Genomic DNA, 21,530 nt, shown 5'->3' with positions numbered 1-21,530 from the left:
AGATTTGTTCCTGTTCTATTATGTATCTCTCACAACAGCTAGTATTGTACTAGGCCAAGTACAACCTCCACAAATATCACTTTCTCTTTAATTACATGTATAAATAGATGGAAATCTATAATTTCCAAAACAATACAATTAAAATTTTTAACCAATGATAACTAGAATTTTCTAACTGTAAAATATACACTAGGGTTGGAGCACTGGCACAGCAGTAAAAGGCTCAGGCTCACAACCAAAATATATGCTAGTTGTAGAATTATTTCCAAAATGCTGGAATAAAAGAAAACAGAAAAAAAATTACATTTTGAACTATTTCGTCAAAACTTTTTTCATGTATGTTTAAGAGAATATTCCTTTTTTCAATTTTTTTAAATGTGTATGAGTGTATTATCTGAATGAGTGTAAGTGCACCTGTGTTGTACAATGCCTGCTGAGGTCAGAAGAAGATCCCCTGGAACTGGAGTTATAGACAGTTGTTATCTGCCATGTGGGTGCTGGGAACTGGACCCAGGTCCTCTGCAAGAGCAGCCAGTACTTTTAACCACTGTGCCATCTCTCCAGTCCCTAAAAGGCATTCTTTAATCCTACAAAATTTTCGATATCCTACAAAATTTTTTCTCTTCATGTTTTATGATCAATTCCTATACAATAAAAAATATTTAAAATTTCATTTTTGTTGTCTATAAAATATTTTGAAGCATATCTATATTGTTGTGTTAGTTTTCTTGTTGTTATGATGTATTTTCTGTCAAACACAGCATAAGGGGGTCAGCAAGATGGCCTAGCAGGTAAAGGCACTTGTGGTCATGCCTGGTGACTTCAGTTTGATCCTCAGGACCCACATGGTAGAAGAAGACAGCTAACTCCTCCAAGTTGTTCTTTGACCTCCACAGGAAATACATAAACACATACACATAAATAAAAAGATAAATAAACGAAATGTAAATTATTTAAAAAGCAACTTAAGGAAGGAATGGCTAATTACGGCTCACAGTTTGAGGGTACAATCCATCATAGCAGGGAAGGTGTGGCAGTGAGAGGGTCAGCCAAGTGATCACATGGCATCCGCAATCAGGAAGCAGTGAGAAATGAAAGCTGGTACTTCACTTTCTTTTCTCTTTGTTCCTTACTGTTTAGTCCAGGACCCCATCCCATGAGATGATGCTATGCACATTAAGATTGGGTCTTCTAGCTGGACATGGTGGCACATGCCTTTGTCCCAGGACTTGGGAGGCAGAGGTAGGCAGATCTCTGTGAGTTCAAGGTCAGCCTGGTCTACATAGCAAGTTCCAGGCCAGCTGGGGCTACAGGGAGACCCTGTCTCAAAAAGACCAAAAAAATTAAAAAATAAAAGATCATGTCCTCTCTCCTCAGACTTCTCTAGAAGTCTCTCAGCATCTTCACAGAAATGCCCAGAGGTGCATTGCCCTGTCAAGTTGACAATAAAGACTAACCCTTTGTCAACTTGACACCTAAACACATAACTTTTAAATCATAACATTCCACAAATGCTCACAGACATCTCATAATGCAAAATGCACCTACTTCATGTGCAAGATTACACAAAATATTAACAGTCCTAACATTGTTAAATGCCTAAAGTCAGGGCAGGGAGAGAGTTCAGTGAGGAAAGTAATTTATGAGCAAGTATGAAGATCTGAGTTCAAATCCTCAGCACCCATTTAAAAGCCAGGAGTGGCAGTATGTGTCTGTATCCCCAGAATTGAAAGCTAGAAAGAAGCTCCCAAAGGCTCTCTGGCCACCCAGTCTAGCTTAAGCAGTGAGCTTAGGTTTATCAAGAGACCCTGTCTCAAAAAAGGGTGTGGAGAAGCAATTGAGAAAGATATCCTGTGTCAACCTCTGGCTTCCACATGTGCATATACCACACACACACACACACACACACACACACACACACACACACAGTTCAAAATCTCTTCTGGGACATGTTATCTCTTAACTGTACCACTCTAAAACCAAAAAAACAAGTGTTTGGCACAGAGAGGAATGAGGGCATAGCAAAGAAAGATTCTAGATCAAAGTAAGAACAAATCCAGGACAAACACCAAATCCTGCAACACCATGTCTGACATCTGGAGCTTTTGATAGCATCATCTAGGCTCCAACAGACTTGAGTATCACCACCCCTACATCTCTGTCACCTACAGCACATGAAGTCTCTCTCAAGTTCATTCCACTTTGCCTTTAGCCTTCCGTAGTATACATCCCATGGTCCTGGCATCTCCAAAATCTGGAGGTCTCCATTGCTACTTAAGCATCACCTTCACAGCTTCTAAGCCTTCTCAGAGGCTCCTTGCAAGGAATTCAATACTGCCTAGCCTCATCAGCTTCCTGAAAACTTGGTGCAAATCTCTATGACGCTGTAGTTCTTGCATTTTGCATGCCTACAAATCCAGATCCACATGGATGATGCTTCCAAGTTCTGATGTTTACTCAAGATGTAGTTTGGTTTCTTTCTATTACAGTTGGCCTCTATAGCGGCCTCTGTGCATCTTGGAGGCTGAACCTGGGAAAATATTTCCATAGGCAGTTGTTTTCAGAAAGAGAACTCTTTCAGAAGGAAGCATTCTCAGTTTAAGCTGTCTCCTTCAAATGAATTGCATTTTCAGAAGCCGGAGCCTTTGATAGGTAGGGTCTTGCTCTCAAGATACCTTTCTTATTGCCCCAATGCAAAGTGTGACGTTTCCCCTTAGTTTTATGAACTCTTTAACACCTATAGCTGTTTTCTTCACATTCTCCTTGTCTCCAATTTTAAACTTGCTCACACTCCTTTCCTTGACAAACTGTAGTTTTTATATCTTTCTGTTCCACTTGATGCTTTTGTTCACTATAAACCCACGTAAAAGCACTAATCAGTAACCAAGTCATAGTCTAAATGCTAAGTTGTCTGGAAATTTCCTCCACCAACCAACTTGGTTCTTTACCTTTTAATTCAGCCTCACTCAAACTTTCATGGCAGAATGTAGTCACATTCTATTCTAGAATGTAACATTAATAGCCTCTACACAAGTGCCCAATAGAGGACTCTCCCCTCTAAAATCTCACAAGGAAGGCTTCCACTGTACACATTTCTCTTAGCATTCTGAACTTCTGAATTCCCACCAGTTTATAGCATTCAAGACTTCTCTACCTGCAGCTCTAAGCCCTTCCACATTGCTCCTAAAAATCAGTTCCAAGGGCCTATGAACCACATAGTTAGGTTTTTCACAGGTGCAGCCCCACTCCTGAGAAGAGCAGTTTATTTGGGCTCACAATTTGAAAGCACAGCCCATCATTCCAAGGAAGGTATTGTGGCAAGAGTACAAAGTCACACTGCATTCAGGAAGGCAGGAGAGATGAATGCTGGTGCTCAGCTTGTTTTCTTCTCCTCGTTCAGTGCAGGGTCCCCGTCCATGGAATGGGGCCAACCACATTTAGGGGAGGTCTTCCCAATTCAATTAATCCAGTCTAGAAACACCCTTAAAAACATGCCCAGAGGTTTCTTTCCTATGTAATTCTAGGTCCTTTCAAGTTGATGATCAATATTAAGCACACAAAATTAAGGAAGGAAGGGTTTATTTTGGTTCATAGTTTGAGGGTACAGTCCATCATGGTGGGACTGTTGTGCCAGTGAAAGTATTGCTTACTAAATAACATATAAACACACATACATATATGTGGGTATAGCCTTGTTTTCATAAAAATCTATGAGATTGTTATTTACATTTTTTTAAAAGAGGACGTGATTGGGAGCTGAAGAGATGGCTCAGAGTTTAAGGTTTCTGCTCTTGAAAAGGACCAGAGTTCAGTTCCCAACAAACATGTAGGGAGTTTCATGTAACTCCACCAGAAGGGGATTTGATGCCTCTGGACTTCTCACATACCTGCACACAGACACACACATACAAATAATTTAAAATAAAACTTTAAAAAAGAAGAAGAGGGTTGGAGAGATAGCTCAGCAATCAAGAGCACTGGTTGGTCTTTCAAAAGACCAGTGCTGGGTTTGAATCCCAGCACTGACATGGTGGCTAACAATTGTCCATAACTCCAGTTCCACATGATCAGACGCCCTCTTCTGTTCTCCACAGGCACTGCACAACACAGGTGTACTTACACACATGCAGGCATAACACTCATATACATAAAATAAGTAAATAAATAAATAAATAAATAATAAAGAAAGAAAGAAAAAACTATCTTATACTGAATTAACTTGCCCAATGCTATATAGTCACTTAAAGTCTAAATTTCAGCTTAGGCCATAGATTTACCCTCTACATATGCTGCTGCTCCTCAACCCAAACCAGGAAAGGGATTAAAGAACATTCCATCCACAGTGAGAAAGCTGGTGCTCCACTGGCTCTTTCCTGTGTTCCTTTATATTCAGTCCAGAACCCCAGCCCATGGAATAGTGCTGCCTACCTTCAAGATGGGTCTTCTTTTCTTAGTTAAACCTTTCTAGAGACACCCTCACAAACACACCTAGAGGTATGGTTCTAGGTGATTCTAAATACCACCAGGTTGGCAATCAAAATTAGTTATAATTATAGTTGCTTGAAAACAGACTGAAGGTTTCTTATTAATTTGCACTTCTGTAAGTGATGTCATTGTAAACATTTCTACTCTTCTTTGTCAGTATTTCTGGTCATTTTCTCAAAAGTAGAATTATGGGAAAAATGTTCTAGAAATGTTTTTTTTATTACTTTTCTTAGAAGCATTTCATCACAGCTTTAATATACTCAATAACAGTTTCCAGAGCATAGAGAGTAGAAACACATGTGCAAACATCTTAGTGTCAATTACATTAAAAATGAATTTTTCTGTATGAAACTGTGTATTTTAGTAATAAAATGGAGTTCTTTTTTAAAGTTTAAAACCTCATTTAGTTTTATGTCTTATAGGGTTTATACTAAGTACAATATTGTATAACTGTAATAATTCAACTGTAAACCTAAAAATTACTGCCAATTTGAAAGAGATGCATCTTAGCTCAGGAAATCGTTATTGAATATGTCAGTGCTGTTGTAATGAAATGCTTCTTCTAAGTATGTGGTTATTAAATAAATACTTTTTTAAAAGATCTCTATTTCATTTTAAAATGTACCGTTTTTTACAGAGAGACTCATTGTTTTTGCTAATAACACTGAGATATTGGTGCATGTGTCTCTAATATGTATGTATCTGATTATTACTAGTCTTGGTATGTCTATGAAGTCATCGGGTACATTTCAAAGGTAATGTTTATCACCTCTACTAATTAACATGACATAAATTTTTATGCTTCCTCCTCAAATATAACTCTTTTTAAAATGTGTAGCCCAGGCTGGCCTCAAACTCGTGATCCTCCTGCCTCTGCCTCTTCAGCATATCCTACTGGCGTGCACCACCACAACCAGCTAGAAATGTTTTAATACAAGATAACATACTAAATAAATCAGAGTCTGGGCTTTCACGTTGTTAGCTGCAATTATCAGTTCTCTATATATTATTTTTAAAACTTTAAGCGTGTGGGACTAGGAAGATGGCACAGCAGGTAAAGGTGCTTATTGCTAAACCTAGCAGCCTGAGTTCCATACCCCAGACATACAAGATGGAGAAAAGAGAACCTACTCCCTACAAATTGTCTTCTGACCTCTGGGTGCAGTTTCTCTCTCTCTCTCTCTTCTCTCTCTCTCTCTCTCTCTCTCTCTCTCTCTCTTTCTCAAAACTTCAAATGTGTGAATTTTCTTTACATCCCAGTTCTTTCATTTACAAAATGAAAACAAATAGAACACTTTTTCATCGAATCCTCTGAGGATTAAATGAGGCAGTGCACATTAAAAATGTATAGTCATGTCCTTGGTTGTTTCCTTTACTGTACAGAAGGCTTTTAAGTTTGATAAGGTCACACTTGTTGATTGTTGACCTTAATGCCTGAGCAACTGATGTCCTATTTAGAAAGTCCTTTCTTACACCTATATTTTGTAGGGTATTGCCTATGTTTTCTTCTAACAGTTTCAGAGTTTCAGGTTTCACATTGAGGTCTTTGATCCATTTGGAGTTAATTTTGTGCAGGGTGATAGATAAGGGTCTAATTTTATTCTTCTAATGGGTATATATCCAGTTTTGCCAGTACCATTTGTTGAAGATGCTGTCTTTCCTCCAGTGTGTGTTCTTCACACCTCTGTCAAATATCAAGTGGTTGAAATTGCATGCTCTCATGCTTGGATCTATTATGTTCCATTGATCTAAGTGTCTGTTTTTGTGCCAATACCATGTTGTTTTATGACTATAGCTCTGTAATATAGTTTGAGACTTGGTGTTATACACAGCAAAGAAAAAAGAAAAAAAAAAAGAAGTGAAGAGGAAGCCCGGAGTGGGAGAAAATCTTCACCAGGTACACATCTGACAGAGGGTTAAATCTGAAATACACAAAGAACCCAAAAGCAGAGAATCAAGAAAAAAAATGACCCAATTAAAAGATGGGCTATGAATGTTAACAGAGAGTTCCCAAAAGAAGACTAAGTGTTCAACGTCCTTAGTAATTAAGGAAATGCAAATCAAAACCACTTTAAGATTTCATCTTACCCCAGTCAAACTGGCTAAGATGAAGAGAACAAAAGACACCAAATGCTGGTAAGGATGTGGAGAAAGGGGAACAACATTCATTCACTGCTGGTGGAAACGCAAACTTGTGCAACCACTGTAGAAAGCAGTATGGAGAACTCTTTAAAAACTAAAAATGAATCTGCCATACAATCCAGTTATACCACTCCTTGGCATATACCCAAAGCACTCCTACTGCAGAATATTTGTATAGCCATATTTGTTGCTGCTCTTTTCACAGTAGCTAAAAAACGGGAACAGCCTAAATGTCCCTCAACTGAATGGATAATGAAAATGTGGTACAATTACACAATGGAGTTCTACTCAGTGGTAAAGAAAGATGAAATCATGAAATCTGCAAGTAAATGGATGGAACTAGAAACTGTTACATTAAGTGAAATAACACAGACTCAGAAAAACAAGAGAATTATGTTCTCTCTCATTTGTGCATCTTAGCACCAAGTCCTTACACGTGAGTGTATATTCTGATGTAACCACAGGAGCCAGGAAAATAGAAAGGAACCATGGAGTTAAAGGGCAAGAGAGCCTGAGGGTGGGAGGATAGTAAGCGACAGATGTTACCAAGGAGGAACAGGGGAAAATGGGGTATTTAACTGGGACAGGAGGAGGGAAAATCATACAAGGAACCATGGGGGTAAAGAGGAAGAAAGAGCGCAAAAGAGAGGGGATAATAGGAGTAAAGTATTACCAAGGGGAAAATGGGGGTACTTTAATTGGGCAGAGATGAGGGAGGGTTAGACAGGGAGAAGGGAAAGATAATAAAGCTTAAGTGGTATGAAAAACCAGAGGGAAATATATTAGTTCAAAAGCCTACTGAAAAATACACACACAATATCTGCACATGAGTGCATGTATATAGCTGAAGGAGTATCAGACAGGAGAAACCTCCTTTGAGTTGTTGATCAGAGTAGTCTCCGACCAACTCCCAAAATAACACAAGGCCATTGCCACAGCCCTTGATTACCTCCCTGATCTTGAAGATAAGATCCTATTGCTGAAGACAGGAGCAATGGAGATGGAACAGACCTGGAAGCCTCCTCCCTGAAGACTAGCTCTCATAGTATCAGGGGACACTATGCAAACTGCTTAGGGAGAAAACCAATCAATAGTCAAACCCCAGCTTAAAGCGTAATAACCACTAACCACAACAATGACCAACCCAGCAAACTAGATTGGTGTAATAGGGACACTTTTATCTTGGGGGTAATGAACAGCTATCTAATTGGACTTAAAGCCCTCTCAGTGAGAGGGAACTCATGTGTGGCACTGCAAACATAGCTAAATACACACAGCTGGAAAGATCCTAGAGAAAACCCTACATCTGTCACATCCCTAGACAAACGTAACTTATTTACTATTTTATTTATTATTTTTTTATTTTATGTGCATGAGTGTATTGTAAGAGCACCCATGTCATGGGGAGGTCAGAAGAGGGTATCAGATCCCCTGGAACTGGAGTTACAAATGGTTTTTAGCCCCATATGGATGCTGGCAATGAAACGCCAGTCCTCTGCAAGAGCAGTCAGTACTCCTAATCGCTGAGCTATCTTTCTAGCCCAAACAAACATAATTTCTTGCTATATGCTAAATATGGATCTTTATATTTACAGACAAGTACACCAGTCACCATTGATCAAAGAAGCTTCTTTTTGCAACAGATGGAAATTATTACAGAGTTCCACAACTGGCCACACATGGATGTGAAGTGTCTGTGAAATGTCCAGTCCTAAGTGATATATTGACAATGGAACCTCTATACCCAAGGCTTATGGAACACAGTGGAACGAGGGGGGGGTAGCGAGAGTACTAATGCATCTGTCACCTCTCACCAGAGAACTCTTCCTCATTCAACAGAGGGAGGTGAACAAAGAAGGCCACAACTGGCCAAAGTGTAGAGACTACAGAGTGTGTGTCCCTGGATAGGACTCATATTAAACCTCATCCACCCAGGGCTCAGGGACCATTGAGGAAGAAGGGAAGAAAGACTGTAAGAGCCAGGGGGATGCATAACCATAAGGAAACAGAGTCTAGGATTTTGTTCATATGAACTTACAGTAGTGGTAACAAGCACGCACAAGACCCATGCAAAGTCAATCAGGCAGAAACCCAGCATAGAACTGGGGAAGTGGGCAGGAGGCCCCAACCTTAGCCAAGGAACTATCGGCAACTGATCACTGCTGGGTGAGGGAGAGCTGGTCTTCTTTAAGAGAGTTAACATATATGACAAAATGCATGAAATCCAGTGGGTGGGTTATGGGGGTCCATCTAGGGAAGGGGCCCTAAATATGGTTAAGAATTATGAAATGCACAAAAATTCAATTAAAAATATACAGTAAAATAAATAAATAATAAATAAATAAATAAATTTCAGTCATTTTACTTTGTAACCTAACCACTAGGTGGAAGCAAAGGTTTATCATTCTAAAGCAATGATTAAGCAATTCCCAGCAGCTGCAAAACATGGAAATTTGTAAGAGCTAAAATCTCTTCATCATACTTACAAACTGTTCATCAGCAGTAAATTATATTTAATTTACACATAAGAAAGTTAACACAAACTTTTTTCCAATAAATTATTTCACACATGTATATGCTTATGAATCTATTTAATTGTTCAGATTGTGCTAGAGAATACATATTGCAGAACACAAATGTAATTAGATTCAGCTGCAACACAGATGATTTCCCATAGGAATTTCAGACACTAATATGACTGTCAAAAATTTTATCAAAATAATCTGGTGCCAAGTCTGTATAATTTTTTTCATTTATGTATCAAATTGTATCACTTTCAGCAAACTCACTTCATAGAGACCCCATTTTAGTAAATAGTTCCAAAACATGTTCTCTATGATTTTTAATGAAGATATTTGATTAACCTATGTTTACACATATATTTTCTCTACACAGTGAAACGTTAAGAGAGAGAAAAGAATAGAGGGTACAAAAGCTCTGGCTCTCCAAGGCAAAACAGAAGTGATTTAATTATGCCTCCTGATTTTTACTCTTTGAATTTTATTTTCTCCCATTGTTTATGTTTTTAAAAGCTAGAATATACACTCTTGAAAATAGCTCCTCAGACAAGCATGAGGGTTTAATACTTAGAATTGAGAAATGATTGCCTAATAAAGATAACAACGCTAATGTCTGAACTAGAGGGAATGTTTTGTACCATCCTTCCACCCAAAAAAATCTTGATTTCAAATCCATTGGCAGTAAATATAACTTTTTTGATCCAAATGGAGAGCCTCTAAAGACAGAGCTGTACAGTGACCAGGGACTCAAATTAGTCAGGGTAGCAGGAATCAGGGGTCAAGGCTGCTTCCACCATTTTGGTCTCACCACCGTATGTAAGTGGGACCAACGTTGTGTAGCACTTGTTTCTGTCATAAGCGTAGCAGGTCTCTGTAGCAGCACTGTCCTCATCACAGAGATTGCTCTGGGTGGCAGTAACTACCTGATTATCCAGCTCCACTTCTACAGGATCACACTTCTTACAGCTGAAGAAAAGATACAAGCATTTGACATCCCTGAGTAAGTGACGTGTCAAAAATTAGTAACTATACATTTCTATCTAAAATGAATTAGTTCTTGCAGCTCTGACCTATAATAAATGACTATTCCTTACAGACCCAATCATTTCTACAACACAAACTATTTTATGAGATTCTTCAACCTTTAATATATAGAAAATACTTGAAAGTCAGCAATATAATTAGTGATATAATAATATGGTTATTTTACCTATACCATGCTGCAATTTCTGTATACTTATCTCAATGAGTTATTTTTAAAAATAATTTGAGAATTTCATACATGCCTATAAGGTGGTTTGATTAAATCCATGCCCACTCCTTCCCCTCCAACTCCTCCCATATCTCCCCATCACTTTTTTTGATAACTCCATGTACTCCTTCTTTGATTTATTTATTTTTTTAACGGGGCTTTTGGCTACTCTAACAGTCCCCCCTCTGATAAGAAGAATATATACATATATATTAATACATAGAGAGATATAAATATTTATATAGATCTATAATTGGAGGAATAGTGTTTCACTATGTAACCCAGGCTGTCCTTGAACTCTCAGTCCTCTTGCCCACTGCCCCAGGAATATTTTAAAAAATAAAAATAAAAAGATGTTGGGGCTGGAGAAACCAGGACCCGGGTTTGGTTCCCAGAACCCCCATGACTACTAACAACCATCTGTAACTCCTGTTCCAGGGAATCCATCATCCTCATCTGGCCTTTGCAGGCACTGCACACACTGGTGCATTACTACATGCAGGCAAAACACTAACACACATAAAATGTAAATAAATTAATTTTAAAAAATCTAAAACCTAATATTGGATTCTGTCATCTCAAAAGAAACATGTAAGCTAAATTTTACTTATTTAAATGTTAAAATAAATTGGCTCTTTCTATATGAATCATGATAATTCTTCTTTGGAATAAATTTACAACTACTATTTTTCTGTGACAAAGTTTTATGAATTTATGATACCTAATAATTTACATAGGAATCAGTACATTCAAAAGTTAGACATTTGTCAATGTTTATACTCCAATATATTTTCAGAGATACTATTATTAATAAAGTTAAGTAAAAGTTCTTAACTTCAACATATATTAATATGAAGGAAAAATCTTACAGGTCTGACAAATGGTACACAAATTTGGTTCTCAGTGGTGAGGTAGGATCAGAGATATTCTCCCTGTTGTTCAGAGGAACACTAAAAAAAGAAAGAAAGAAAACAAAGCAAAAGACAAATTGTTATTTTTGGTAATAGGAGTCTTGCTAGATTAGTATCACTGTTTAATTAGAACATTACTCATCATGACTTTAAACACTATTGTAAATTATTACTTAGTTTTACAATAATTTATTATGGATTAAATATCACCATTTCTTATCCATACAATAGTTGCTTTCCTAGGCTACATAAAATTATGTGTGTTGGTGCATGCAGAAGGTGTTCAATACTTGTAGAATTAAAAAAGCAAACAAATATCATTTTCTATATTTTAAAGTTGTAAAAACTATACATGATAAATTATAAAAGATTTAAACAAGTTCACAGAATAATTAGGTAGCAAAGCTGGAACTATGACGCATGAAAAGTAGAAGTACTATCAAGAGGTTCCGATGGCCTCACTAGCTTTTATATTTTTTCACCTATGTCATCACTCTTCCTCATAGCCACCCATACCTTCCTAAAGAAACAAAGAAAAACATGTGTTTCCTAAATCAGTTTCAGCCATACAGTCCACATAGGTATTCAAACTCAAAACTTGGGTATCCCTGAATCCCTGTTCCGATCATGACTTAGATCTAATCAATTTCAAGTTAACTCTATCTGTGTGTGTGAAATCCATCACAGTCCCTCTTATTACTATTACTGCCTTTGTTCAGGACACCACCATTCCTCACCCAGAATATAGGGATATCTTCTTCGTGTCTTGACCACACCGATACATTGTTGTCAAAATAACCTTTCTAAACTGCAAACCCAATTTTTCCGCTGTCCTTAAAACCTACAGGGTTTCTCCCACACATAACAAGGTATTCTTAACATAGCATAGAAAAGTACTTTATATAGCCAAGCATGGTGGTGCAGGCCTTTAATCCCAGCACTTGGGATGCAGAGCCAGGCAGATCTCTGTAAATTCAAGGCCAACCTGATCTACATAGTGAGTTCCAGGCCATCTGGGGCTACAGGGAGACCCTGTCTCAAAAAAAAAAAAAGAAAAAGAAAAAGAAAAAGAAAAATACTTCATAATGTGCCCAGCTCTTCAGCTTCATCCCCCATCATGAACCTCTTCACAGTACGAGCCAGTTGTTTACAACTGCTTGCAACTGTAGAAACTTAACAGGCTTTTTTTTAATCTCCAAATCTTAACTATACTAGTTCTAACATGTACTAAGTATTTACAGCATGCCCAGTACTCTGCTAAGCCTGTTGCATGTAACTCTTATAGGTAATCTTGTTTCTTTTTCCTGTGACAACTTGCCCTAGCTATCAACCCTCTCCCTTCTCATATATATTTACCTAGCTAACTCCCATTAGGCTGGGAGCCTTCACCCATTCCACCACTTCCTCCAAATACTCCTTCTTGCCTCCCACTGCCACTGTCCCATGAAAAGACAAGTGCCCTCCCTTAGCACTTCTGTAACATCTTATGTCTATTCTTCCCATAGCATTTACAATATAGTATTGGACTTTGTTTTGTTTTATAGCATATGATAGTATTGTAATTGCCTTTTTAATTCCTCCAAGTTTCCTACTAGAAATAAACTCCTTGATGGAATATTTTATTTTATAGTTTGTGGGGGGTTGTTTGGGTTTTTTGTTTGTTTGGTTGGTTGGCTGGTGTTGAGACAGTGTCTCATGTAGCTCAGGCTGACCTCAAACTTTCTATGTAGCCAAGGATGACCTTGAACTTCTGATTACATTCTTCCTTCATCTCTCAAGCATTGGGATTACTGACCTGTGCTACCACACCCAGCTCATCATGGACTACTTTATATACATTATATTGTATCCCCAGTACCAATCCTCAACATTTGGCACTCACTTTTTTGTTTGTTTGTTTGTTTTTGTTTTTTGTTTTTTGTTTTTTGTTTTTTTTTTGCTTTTGGAGGCGGGGTCTCCCTGTAGTCCCAGCTGGCCTGGAACTTGCTATGTAGACCAGGCTTCCCTCAATCTCAGCTATCAGCCTACCTCTGTCTCCCAAGTGTTGAGATTAAAGGCATGAGCCACCACACCTAATGATTTTTAATTAGATTATAAAGTCTCTTACAATACCAAAAAAGTTTTTTTAACATTTATTTATTGTATTGCAGGTAAAGGGGGGGTATGCATATGCCATCCACATGTGTGGAGGTTAGGGAGCAACTGTGGGGAGTTAGTTCTCTCCTTCCACCATATGGCTGCTGGAGATCAAACTCAATTTGTTGGTGTCAAGTACCTTTATCCACAGAGCTGCTGGCCCCAGTAAAGGTTTTTAAATAATAAGAGAATGACAGGAAAAAAATATTTATGAGGGTCTATTGTGAGTCAAACACTGTTCTTCAATAAACCATTCTATTTAATCCTCAGAGCCCTACATATGTATATATATACATATATATATATATATTTTTTTTCATGGTGTTTGTCTGTTTGTTTCTTCCACAAGTGTTCTATGACTAACAAGGAGTCTATGGGTGGGATCTGCATGCTCAAACAAGACCTGCTGTAGGAAGTAATGGCTAAACTAAGACATGCAGATTGAGGAAGAGTTAGTCAAGTTGAGTGGTATGGTAAAAAATGTTCTTAAACAGAGGAATCAGTAGTTGTAAAAACAGAAGAGGTAGAAAACACTGTGAATGTGAAGAAATGAAAAAACTACAGGATCCTGGGGGCTGGAGAGATGGCTCAGTGGTTAAGAACACTGACTGTTCTTGCAGAAGACCTGGGTTCAGGTCCCAGCACCCACATGGCAGCTAACAACTGTCCGTAACTCCAGTTCTAGGGGATCCGACACCCTCTTCTGTCCTCCGCAGGCATTGCATGACACAAGTGCACTTCCATATATGCAGGCAATGCATGCATACAACATAAAGTAAAAAAAAATATAAAATATTTTTTTAAAAAACGACAGGATCCTGAGTTTTTAAATATGAAGAAAAACTGCAATAAATAATCTTGAGAGTTACGCTAAGCTTTGTAGAGTAGGTAAGACATGTTTGTAATACATCCAGTATTGAGGAAACCACCAACTGCAGCTTTGCAAGACAGTGGTAATAATAAAAAGCATAAAGATTAGGTGAATAAATAATAGTATTTTAATATATATGCCAAACTATACAAACTTTAAAAGGAATAAATATTCTTAATTTATTTTTACAATAATCCTATGAAGTACTCACATTTTTCTTCTATTTAAAGTGAGAAATTGGAGATTGGAGTGGATAAGTAATTTGGTTATTTGTAAGAGTACACAGTTATTATTAAGAGTACACATCATATTTTCCCATTGATTAAATGGAACTGAATGCTATGTTTTTCCTCCTATAAGGGGCATTTGATTGGATCAAACTATTATGGTAGGAATATTAATTAGGAAAATTTATTGCTGATTGGAACATGTAGAAATCAAATATTATTAGCATTTTTACTATTGATTTAGAGACACCTCACATATAACTCGGATATCTTGAAATAAATAGCTGAGTCCAATCTATGAGTGAAAATTATGTTAGCTAATTTTTATTAGTTTGTTTCATCTTTATGTAAACAATGTAAAATACTCAATAGTGAATAGTTACAGGACAAAAATCAAGTGTTTAATGTTATGTGAAGCTTCAGTTTGAACTGATTAAGGATAATTGAAAGTTCTGATTCAAACTGAAATCACAGGGCATGTTGATGACCAAATAAGAACCTTTGACTATAATCTGACCAGCCGATTGGTTTTAGATTGGAACATTTTTTTCTGCCCTCAACCTTTGTAAAATTTCCTCAAGCTTGTTAACAAAATTCCGTATCACCAAGATGACGTCAGCAAGATACAGCCTGTAAGGTGCTACACATCGGGATGGAAATAACAATATAAATACTACATTTAAACAAAGCTTAATAGGGCAGCTCCCTTTTGAGACCCCTTCCTGCTACTTCAATAAACCTTGCTTACTTGCCCTTCAAAATAATAGCTTAACAACATAACGTATCTGCTTTCAACAGGGAAAAGAAATCAGAATACCACGTACATAATTCGGATATTTCTCTCCACAATGTCCTCATTGGGATCTTCGGGGGAAGGGATGATCCTGGAAGTAACTCGGGTACACATGCATTTATTGTCAGCGATAACAGTCCTTTCACCACCTTGGGTTTGAAAGGTAAAGCATATTAAGAAAAGGGGAACAAAAACTGTTTTCCTGGATATAGTTATTCATGCCTGTAATCCCAGTACTTGGAAAACTCAAGCAGGAAAACTGAGAGATTCAAAGCCTGACTGGGCTATGTAGTAAATTTCAGTACAGCTTCCATTATATATAGTCTGTCTGTCTCTCTCTCTCTCTCTCTCTCTCTCTCTCTCTCTCTCTCTCTCTCCTCCCTCCCTCCCTCCCTCCTCTAAAAAAGGGATAAGTTAATTTATCTTTCTAGTCTGAAGACATAAGACCCCTGTCTTCTGTAGCCCAGGCTGGCCTGGAACTCACTATGTAGCTGAGGCTGGCTTTGAACTCCTGATCCTCCTGTTTCCACCTCCCAAGTGCCAGGGTTAAAGATGTGTGCCACCACTCATGGCTCAGAAAAATTAATTTTTATCATTCATCAATCCCAGATTTTCTATTTTCTTTTCTAGTCTAAAGGAGCAAAGGAAATCTAAATGGACTCAAAAAGGAATTTTCTTTTTTTATTGGACCAGTTAATGAGAATCTGAACTAAAAGAATTCTGATTATTATCTAATGCTTCTAATTTTTTAATGCTGTCACCTATAAAAATCAGTGATAAATACCAAAGTGAGAAAGAAAACAAAAATCTAGACTTTTCCTCAACCAAAGAAATTAATTCAAAGTGCACAAAAAAAAAAGCATTAGTCCTTAAATATCCAATTTGAAATATCACATCCTTCCTGAACTCTCATTTCTTCTTACAAAATTTTTTTCTCAGGGGCTGGAGAGATGGCTCAGCGGTTAAGAACACTGGTTGTTCTTGCAGAAGACCTGGGTTCAAAGCCCAGCACCCACATGGCAGCTAACAACTGTCTGTAGCTCCAGTCCCAGGGGATCCGACAGCCTCTTCTGACCTCCGCAGGCATTGCACAACACGGATGCACTCACATACATGCAGGCAATACACACGTACACATAAAAATAATAATGATAATAATAATAATAATAAAATATTTTAAAATTGTTTTCTCTTAAATTGTATTAGAACTAAGAATAGGCATGTTTTCTCCCTATTCTCCACCAAATTTTTTTCTAAACTAATTATATTCTTTTTCATAATAATAATAATCATTACAGTACACTGATTCAATAAATAGAATAATAAGGGCTGTATTAATATTTCTTAAAAGAACTATTTTTAAAGATAGAGCTATAAAGGGCTGTCTACAAAGTTTGCTGCAAAAACAGTTTAGAAGGACCAGGCATGGTGGCACATGCCTTCAATCCCAGCACTCTGGAAGCAGAGACAGGCAGATCTCTATGAGATCCAGGCCAGCCTGGTCTACTTAGCAAGTTCCAGACAGCGAGTTTCAGACCAGTTAGGGCTACAAGGAGACCGTCTCTCAAAAAAACATTAGAAAATATTGTTAGGTATGAGTTTAATACATATCATTATATAGAAAAAATAAATGCATAGACATTCATTAAAGTTTTAAATGTCTATTTAATCTGTATATCAAAGAGGTCTTGTATGGTGCAAAGAATAAACTAAAAATGATTCTAATTATCTTTAGTTGAATCAATTAACAGATAAATTAATAGTTACTAATAGTGTTAATAATGCTAATTAAATAATGATGTTAAATATGTTTTATTCCTAAAAATTCGGGTAAGTAAACTTAGAATTATATATTCTGATCATTTAACCTTTATAGATTGAATTTACGAGTTAATCCTTCATAATTTTTTTAGTTGAGGCACAATGGGGGAAATTTTTTAAGTTTACTTACCTGAACTGGAGATCTAATTGTTCCTGAAATTTAATTCTCAAAGATGTGAGGACTTAATTGCAATATTTCAGTTTTACTGATAATAACTGTTACAAAAATGCTAAGATCATTGTTATTGTACTTATAATTCCTTAAAGAACTTTATAGTGTATTGTGCTATTATTCATAATTCTTAGTAAATCTTCTGATACAAGTCTGCTTAGTGTTGGAGAAGCAGTGTCAGGGGCAATTCAAGATGATGATATAACACTTATTTAGAATAAAGCTACTCCTATAGTGTAGAATAAAGCTACTCCTATAGTGTCATCTTCTTTACTTTGGTATGCAGAAGGCATGAATTTTTTTCAATAAAATATAAATAAACATATGTTGTTTGATCAAATATATACATTAAGTGTCAAAAAGTGACTTCTTTACTAAGCATTAAATAGAATTCTGTAATGGCATATAATTTATTCCTCATCAGAAACAGAGGAGGAGGACATCATTATAGGCAGCCTAATATATCTACCAGCAAATGTAGAAATACTTCTGATTCACCAAGACCTAGACTGTAACATTCTATCACTAAAAGGAAGTATTTTTCCTAACAAATCTTTATTTTAAAAGCATTTGAGGCATAGTAGGTGCTCCATAAATATTTGTTAAATTTGAGATGAAACAAATAGAATTATATGGCACTGCAAAGTAGATATGACCTCAATGGGTTTACTAAAAGGTATGCAGGCAGAATAGGACAGTAGTTAGAAATGTGGGCTACAGGTTCAAATTGCCCAGCTTCCACCTATCACTTGCTGCCATGCGACCTTGGGAAATTATTTCACCTAAGTCTCAAGTGCTTCAACTACATGTTGGAAATAATATTCTGAAATGGCTACTGTAAAGCTGTTAGCATAATACCAAAACACATCGTGCTGCATGTGGTACATGGGGGTGCATCCCTGTAATCCCAGCACTGGGGAGGCTGAGTGAGGGGATCTGAAGTTTGAGACTAGGCTATGCTATACAGTAAGACTTTGCCACAAAAAAAACAGGAGATGGAGACTAGCTAGTTTATATATAGCTACATCCATTTTACAAATATATTTTAGAAACATATTTTATGTTTATGTATATATACATATATTGTATGTGTATTGTTACTAATATTTCATACTTTAAACATTAGAAGGGTGTATCTTCATGCTATTAGCAAAATATATATAGTGACTATTCTTAATTACATTTCTTTTAATATGGATAGGTTCAATTTTTTAGAAATAATTAAACCAGTCCACTGTATTACTTCTAATTCCTATGCATTTCTAGAAAAATTTAATACTGTATTTCTTTATTCAGAATGTATTCCTTTTTACAATTATTTGGAAGATCAAAAAATAAAATATCAGAAGTTTACCCACCATGCATATCATTAAACACTCTTAAAGAGTTATGTCATATTGTGGGCTCAGACCTAAGAAAGTTGTTAAAACCAGTGCCAGTCTGGGGAGATAAGATCACAATGTGATACTATCATTAACACAACTATTGCTTCATTTCTCTAGTATGGTAATTAATGAGACTCAAGGAGTGAACTACTGATTTTTAAAATTAAATGTAGAAATTTATATAAGTCTGGCTACCTATGGTTATCCAAAATACTTCTGATAGTCTGTTGGTTGAAGTAGGCAAACAGAAAAAAAGAATAAAAAGAATGACAATGAGCCTTGTCTGTGTAAATGTCACTGCCTATACAATATTAGAGAAAAGCAGCCATCTAGCTAGCCAACCAAAGCATAAATTTAAGTACTTAAATCTGAAACGCAGATCTGTTCTCTATTTTTTCCTTTATATTTGCCACCTACCTGTTACAAGAGCAGTCTTAACAAAAATGGCCAGGACTCCCCAGAGAAGCAAATGGTTCTTCATCCTGTCTTCACTTTTGAAAAACTGGAGCCAGAAAGCCAGGGTTAAGGTGTGTGATCTATAAGGAGAGTGCAAATGATGCTGCTTCTGCTTTCTTAAAATAACACCCAGGCAACCAGCAAGCTGTAGACAATCACAACTGCAGTTCAAGTTTGAACCTCAAATGCTACACTGAAAAGAAGTATATGGTTCATATTATAGTATGTCCTTCTAATATAAAGTATTGCCCCCCAAACCATGATTTGATACAATCATTTGTAGTTTGCATTTATGCTACACAAATGTATAAACCAGAAGACTAATTAGAATGTCAAGTCGGGAGTCTATTAGAATGTTTAAATATGAGTTTTCAACTTCATTTATCTGGATATATTCTTACTGTTTTCAAATCAAATACTTGACATTTGTTGTGTCTAGAACAATAAATGAAGAGAAGGAGAAGAAAAAGAATGAAGGACTAGAAGTAACAAAGGCCTTTAGGCTCCTAATGGTATCCTGTATCAATTTTTCCTGCTAGCCTTTAATTAACCAAGCTATCATATTTAAACATCGTGTTTATTTCTATCACTTTAAATTATTTGATAAGTTCAGATATGTAATTAGAATTCAAAACTGCTGGATAATGAATTAATGCTACCACATTGTAATTTGATTACAGTAAGACTGACCGACTGTTTTTCTATCTAGTAATTCTTTTAAAACTGTAAATTCAGGACACTATTTGAGGCTTCTCAACAGAAAGCTGAATCACTGAAGTTAAATTTTACCTACATTTTTTTCACTTAATTACTGTCAAATTAACAACAACAACAAAAAAAAAAAAAATGAGTTCTGGGGTAGAGCAACCTACTACCCCCACCTCCAACATGCTACAACTTCCTGTCTTGTAGGCAGGCTGACTACATTTACATGCAATAGCATCAAATGTGTATTATTTTGGTTCTTATCTCTAATTTTCTAAGGGACTGCTAGAATTTTGAGAGGTAATAACTCTATAGGGTCATAAGTAGGCAACCTGAAAGTACTGGGGAGATCCTGTCTCAAACAACAAAATGTCTAGCACAAACCAAGTGTAGGCACTAGAACACATATTACTGTGCCATCAAAGTTTATCCTTATTTTAATTACTACTACCAATAGGACTTAGAAATTACTTGGGTTTGACAAAAAGTTCTACTGGATCCGGGTGTGGTAGCACATGTCAGTAAAGCCAGCACACAGAGAAGCCTGAGATAAGAGGATTGAGTTAAAGCCAGCCTGTCTATATAACAAGGCCTTGTCTCCAGAAAATGACCAAAACAAGGAAAGGAAAGAAAAGAGGGGAGAGAGGGGAGGGAGGGCATGATGGTGCATCCCTGTAATCCCAGCCCTCCAGAGACTGAGACAGGAGGATTGCTGTAAACTCAAGGCAAAACAAATCTACAAAACAAATTTCAGCCCACCTAGGATGATATCCTAAGACCCAGTCTTTTAAAAAGAGAGAGAGAGAGAGAGAGAGAGAGAGAGAGAGAGAATGGGGCTGAAGAAGAGGCTCAGTGGTTGAGTACTAATTGCTCTTGCAGAGGACCTGGGTTTTCCACATGGCAGCTAAAAACTATCCTTAACTTCAGTTCCAGGAGAATCCGATGCCGTCTTCTGACCTCTGTGGGCACTGCACAACACAGGTACACTTAACACACATGCAGTCAACATAGTCATACACATAAAATTAAAATAATATTTTTTAAATAGAGAAGAAAAGATAGGAAGAAAAAATATACTGGAATCACACAAACAATTTTATGTTTCAGAAAAGAAAATGAATCTAAAAGAACGTTTGTGGCAAGGATGTCAAAACAAATATCAACCACTCTAAGGGCTGCTTAACCTCAACTATAGTTTCTAAATGACTGCTTTATTCTATAACACAGACTGGGGCAGGGGGAGAGAAGAGAGAGAGAGATTGAAAGTTAGCTAGAGAAAACATCTATAATCCCAGCACTTGGGAAGTAGAAGCAGGAGGATCATAGATTCAAGGCCAACCCTGGCTACATAGCAAGTTGGAGGTCAGCCTGGGTTAGATGAGAGCCTGAGGCCCCCACAAAAGTTAGCTAAATAGTGCAAGTCCTATTTCCTTGAAAATACACTCAAAGCAGATTAATAACTGTGAGATAGAGGAGAGCTTGGTCTATACAGCAAGTTCCAGGTCAGCTGGGGCTATAAGAGACCCTGTCTCAAAACAACAAAAACAAACACACCCTGAGGAACAAATCCTCTAATGACCTCAAGAGTAAAAACAAAACAGTTTATCTGGTCCAATTGTATGTCCTTAAACACCCAAAAGGGAAGTATAACCAAA

The 21,530-nt window shown here is 36.9% G+C and overlaps 1 protein-coding gene across 2 annotated transcripts in view; it reads right to left on the bottom strand.

Moving 5' to 3' along the window:
- Nucleotides 1–9,201: 9,201 nt before the first annotated feature.
- Nucleotides 9,202–21,530, bottom strand: part of Jchain (joining chain of multimeric IgA and IgM) — a 48,954-nt gene continuing 36,625 nt past the window's right edge. For both annotated transcript variants that reach the window (XM_008829355.3, XM_029561753.1), the window contains 4 exons: nt 19,132–19,250; nt 15,368–15,485; nt 11,268–11,348; nt 9,202–10,112 (listed from right to left, as the gene is read on the bottom strand). In XM_008829355.3, coding sequence (XP_008827577.1) covers nt 9,899–10,112; nt 11,268–11,348; nt 15,368–15,485; nt 19,132–19,195 — 477 coding nt within the window. In that variant the 5' untranslated portion in view covers nt 19,196–19,250 and the 3' untranslated portion in view covers nt 9,202–9,898. The remainder of the gene's footprint in view (nt 10,113–11,267; nt 11,349–15,367; nt 15,486–19,131; nt 19,251–21,530) is intronic.

The sequence above is a fragment of the Nannospalax galili genome, unplaced genomic scaffold, assembly GCF_000622305.1.
Source record: "Nannospalax galili isolate Female #2095 unplaced genomic scaffold, S.galili_v1.0 scaffold50, whole genome shotgun sequence".
Lineage (NCBI taxonomy): Eukaryota > Metazoa > Chordata > Mammalia > Rodentia > Spalacidae > Nannospalax > Nannospalax galili.
The sequence above is the reverse complement of the archived record's forward strand: the minus strand, read 5'-3'. Positions and strand labels throughout refer to the sequence as shown.